This window comes from Lactuca serriola, chromosome 6 (genome assembly GCF_051521515.1).
Source record: "Lactuca serriola cultivar US96UC23 chromosome 6, Lser_US96UC23_V15, whole genome shotgun sequence".
Taxonomy (NCBI): domain Eukaryota; kingdom Viridiplantae; phylum Streptophyta; class Magnoliopsida; order Asterales; family Asteraceae; genus Lactuca; species Lactuca serriola.
The window spans coordinates 188,059,176-188,062,740 of record NC_136413.1 but is presented as its reverse complement, the minus strand read 5'-3'; the positions used below and the strand labels follow the sequence as shown (position 1 = coordinate 188,062,740).

Here is a 3,565-nt window from a genome sequence, read left to right as displayed (position 1 = left end):
AAAACACACGGTGACAAACTTGTAAATATGTTAATAACCTTCGATGTCAAATACGTAACTATAGAGAATTCGATAACAGTTCGTTCAACCTCAAAATTTCTCCTCCAACCTTCAACAATCATCTAGATTTCTTCAACTAAACCATCATCAATGTCATCTAGTGTTAATCAATCATCAATATTCGTAGCTGGGAGGTTCGCCGTTCAAGACAAATTCGCAACCTAAATTCATCAATTTGTTAAAGTTTGGAACTGGAATTTCCCAGATTCGCAAACGAAAGTAGTTGGAATCGGAATTTCTTCGTTGTTCATGAAATTGGAATCGGAGTTCTTGACTCGCAGTCACGGTCGACATTGAAGGACTCAGAATCGGTACTCACAGTTTCCCAATCGGATTTTCGGAAATCAAAATCAAAATGAGAAATCAATCAGACATAGGTGTCGCATCTGAAGTCGAAATCGGAAGTATATGATGATTTGGAATTGATAATTTGATGTTTTTAACATTTTTAAAATAGTTAACTTGTATGCATTCCAACTGTTTGATGAAATGCATAAACTAAATTACTACGTTATATTCATATATGAATATATTTTCTCACTTGAATCAGTATATGATTATTAAAACAAAAAAACGAATATGCAAGTCTATATGTTATTCATATGTGAATAACATATAAAAATTATATATATTTGTGAAAACACATTGTAATATTCATATGTAAATATATTGTGTAATATTCATAAGTGAATACATCATCTAATATTCATAAGTGAATATATCATCTAATATTCACAAGTGAATATACTATTTATTATTCACATGTGATATACCATGTAATACTATGTAATATTCAGATATGAAAATATTATCTAATATTCATAAGTGAATATATCATCTAATATTCACAAGTGAATATACTATGTAATATTCACAAGTGAATGAATCGTCTAATATTTAAATATGAATATACTATGTTTAGTATATTTTATATTCATATATGAATGATACTTAAAATGTAAAAAAAAAAAAAATAACCATAGTTTTTATTCATAAGTGAATAACGAATGTACTGTAGAAAAAACTTGATTCATTTTTATTCACTTATGAATAACGATAGCTGAAAATATAAAAAAAAAAAATTTTATTTTAAAACTATATCAATATGGATGTCTATTTGTAAAGAATAAAAAATAATGAATTTTGGAATATTGAAAATAAGTTTTCGATAAAAATAGCTTCTTAAAAATTAAAAAAAAAAAAAAAAAAAGACTATGTTTTTGTATAAATTAAGGTAATGCTTAGCATAGTTTAAGGAAATATGTTTTGTTGGAAAACATATGTCTATTCTTTTCCCATTTCCGCTGGTACGACGGAGGCTTTTGCGGCAAAAATAAATGAGTGGCTGGGAATGATTCCCTCATTTGTCAACCTTTTTTTTTCTCAATTGAACTCTCCCATATATATATATATATATATATATATATATATATATATATATATATATATATATATATATATATATATATATATATATATATATATATATATATATATATATATATATATATATTATAAAAGAAATCTTACTATTTCTAAATATAGATTGAATATAATAATATTTTTTTTTAAGACGTTCAAATCATTAAGCTAATAGTACAAGTAGTCATCAATAAAATAATATTAAATTTTAACTTGTGTTTTGAATCCTTATATTTCTCAACAAATTCTATCTCCTTCCCTAAATTTCGGATAATTCAAAATTTGAAATCATCAGAAAATACATGTTGATTCAAATATTCCTCCTGCAGATGGCTCTTTCTTAACAGGTTTATATTTTCATCTTTACTTGTAATTGATTTCATCATTTTTAACTTTTTGTATTTTTATCTTATAAATATATTGAGTGAAAGCTTTATTATATCAGGTTTGCTCCTAAAAAGGTTTTTAATATGTTTTTTTAATGTGTTGGCTTTGCAGGTTCAAAGAACTCAACCAAGAGGGTCAGTTAGAGCATTGTATTATCATTAGTTTGTATATTTTGGCATCTTACTTTTGCAATAAAGAACGGTTAAACACAAGATTTGACATGATTAAGGTAGTTTGTATATTTTTCATCTTGTTTAGTCTAAAAATGAAACCTTTTTCATTATTGGTCCTTATAATATCAAGTTTCATCACATGGACTTCCTGATTACGGTGATTATTGTCCTTATTATAAGGTTCTATATATATTTTGTTCAATATTTTAAGGTTTCGAGAACCTAAATCAATATGAATCATTGAATTATATATCATCGTTGAAAATGTTTTAATTTGTGACCAAACTTGGTTTAAAATCACAATGAACAAGTTGACACCTGAGTATTTTGGCCTTCTCAAAGGCCTATTTATCGATTTTTGAATCACAACACCTGATATTCTAAAGGTTTATTTTTATAAACTATTATTTATATATTTTAGCATTTTACTTAGTAGGGCATTAAATTAATAAAGGAATTAAGGAAAACGAATAAAAAAGAGGACGATAAATAGTACAAGTGGTTAGGGTATGTATAAATGGAAGTAATAACCATTTAAGGGGTGTTTGGCAAAAAAGTTTATTGCTTATTAGTTTATTAGCTTATAAGTTAATAAGTAAGTGTAGGGTAACTTATGAAAAAATGACGTATTAGAGGTTCCCCACCGGAATAAGTTATTTTAATCCAAACACTTTTTTAACTTATAATGATGTGGAACCTAATAAGTTGTTTTAAAAAAGCTTAGTCAAACACCCCCTTAATATGGTATGGTAATGCTCTTGAAAAATAGGTGTCATTTAATATTCATTTCTCAAAGTGAACGCAAAATGGTTTTAACTCTAAAGAGATCAAATTATTCGCCGTCCGCCGCTTTGCGCGGGTAGACGGCTAGTATATATATATATATATATATATATATATATATATATATATATATATATATATATATATATATATATATATATATATATATATATATATATATATATATATATATATATATAAACGCACGAGAAGAAACACAAAAGTTGGGAGCTTTTGTCTCTAGTTCATCCAAAGAAAAATTAATGGCTTCAACCGATGTCCAGCGACACTCTCGCCGGAGCAAATCTTTCACGTTCTCAGACTCGATATCCGATGATTCTTCTGTCACAACTCCTATCCCATCCACTCCAATTCGATATCTCGGTATCCCCTTTTCTTGGGAGCAATTCCCCGGAATCCCGAAAAAGAACACATACAAGAAAAGCAATTTAACTCAGCATCTCCTCCCCCTGCCGCCATCCAGTCACGCCCCCCATCAGTCGCCGACGATGAAGAAGAGTAGCAGCAGTCAGAATTTCAGAAAAGACCCGTTTTTTGCAGCCTTCATCGAGTGTTCCAAAGATAAAGAATTCGAGGTCAATGGTTTAAGAAAGAGCTCAAAGCTTCCATCCGTTGACCGATCTGGATTTGTGGTGAGTATGTATTCTTCATGTAAAAGAACGTGTGCTGTTTCTGAATCTATTGTTTTCCGGCGGCGATCGTCTACATGTTATTTGTAA

The 3,565-nt window shown here is 28.4% G+C and overlaps 1 protein-coding gene across 1 annotated transcript; it reads left to right on the top strand.

Moving 5' to 3' along the window:
• The first annotated feature begins 3,088 nt into the window (after positions 1-3,088).
• Positions 3,089-3,565, top strand: LOC145060496 (uncharacterized). Its single transcript, XM_079008149.1, has one exon. The coding sequence runs from the start codon at positions 3,089-3,091 to the stop codon at positions 3,563-3,565; it is 477 nt and encodes a 158-aa protein (XP_078864275.1).

What these genes read in the sequence shown, in the direction of transcription:
- LOC145060496 (XM_079008149.1), top strand. Translation starts at nt 3,089, where the DNA reads ATGGCTTCAACCGATGTCCAGCGACACTCTCGCCGGAGCAAATCTTTC.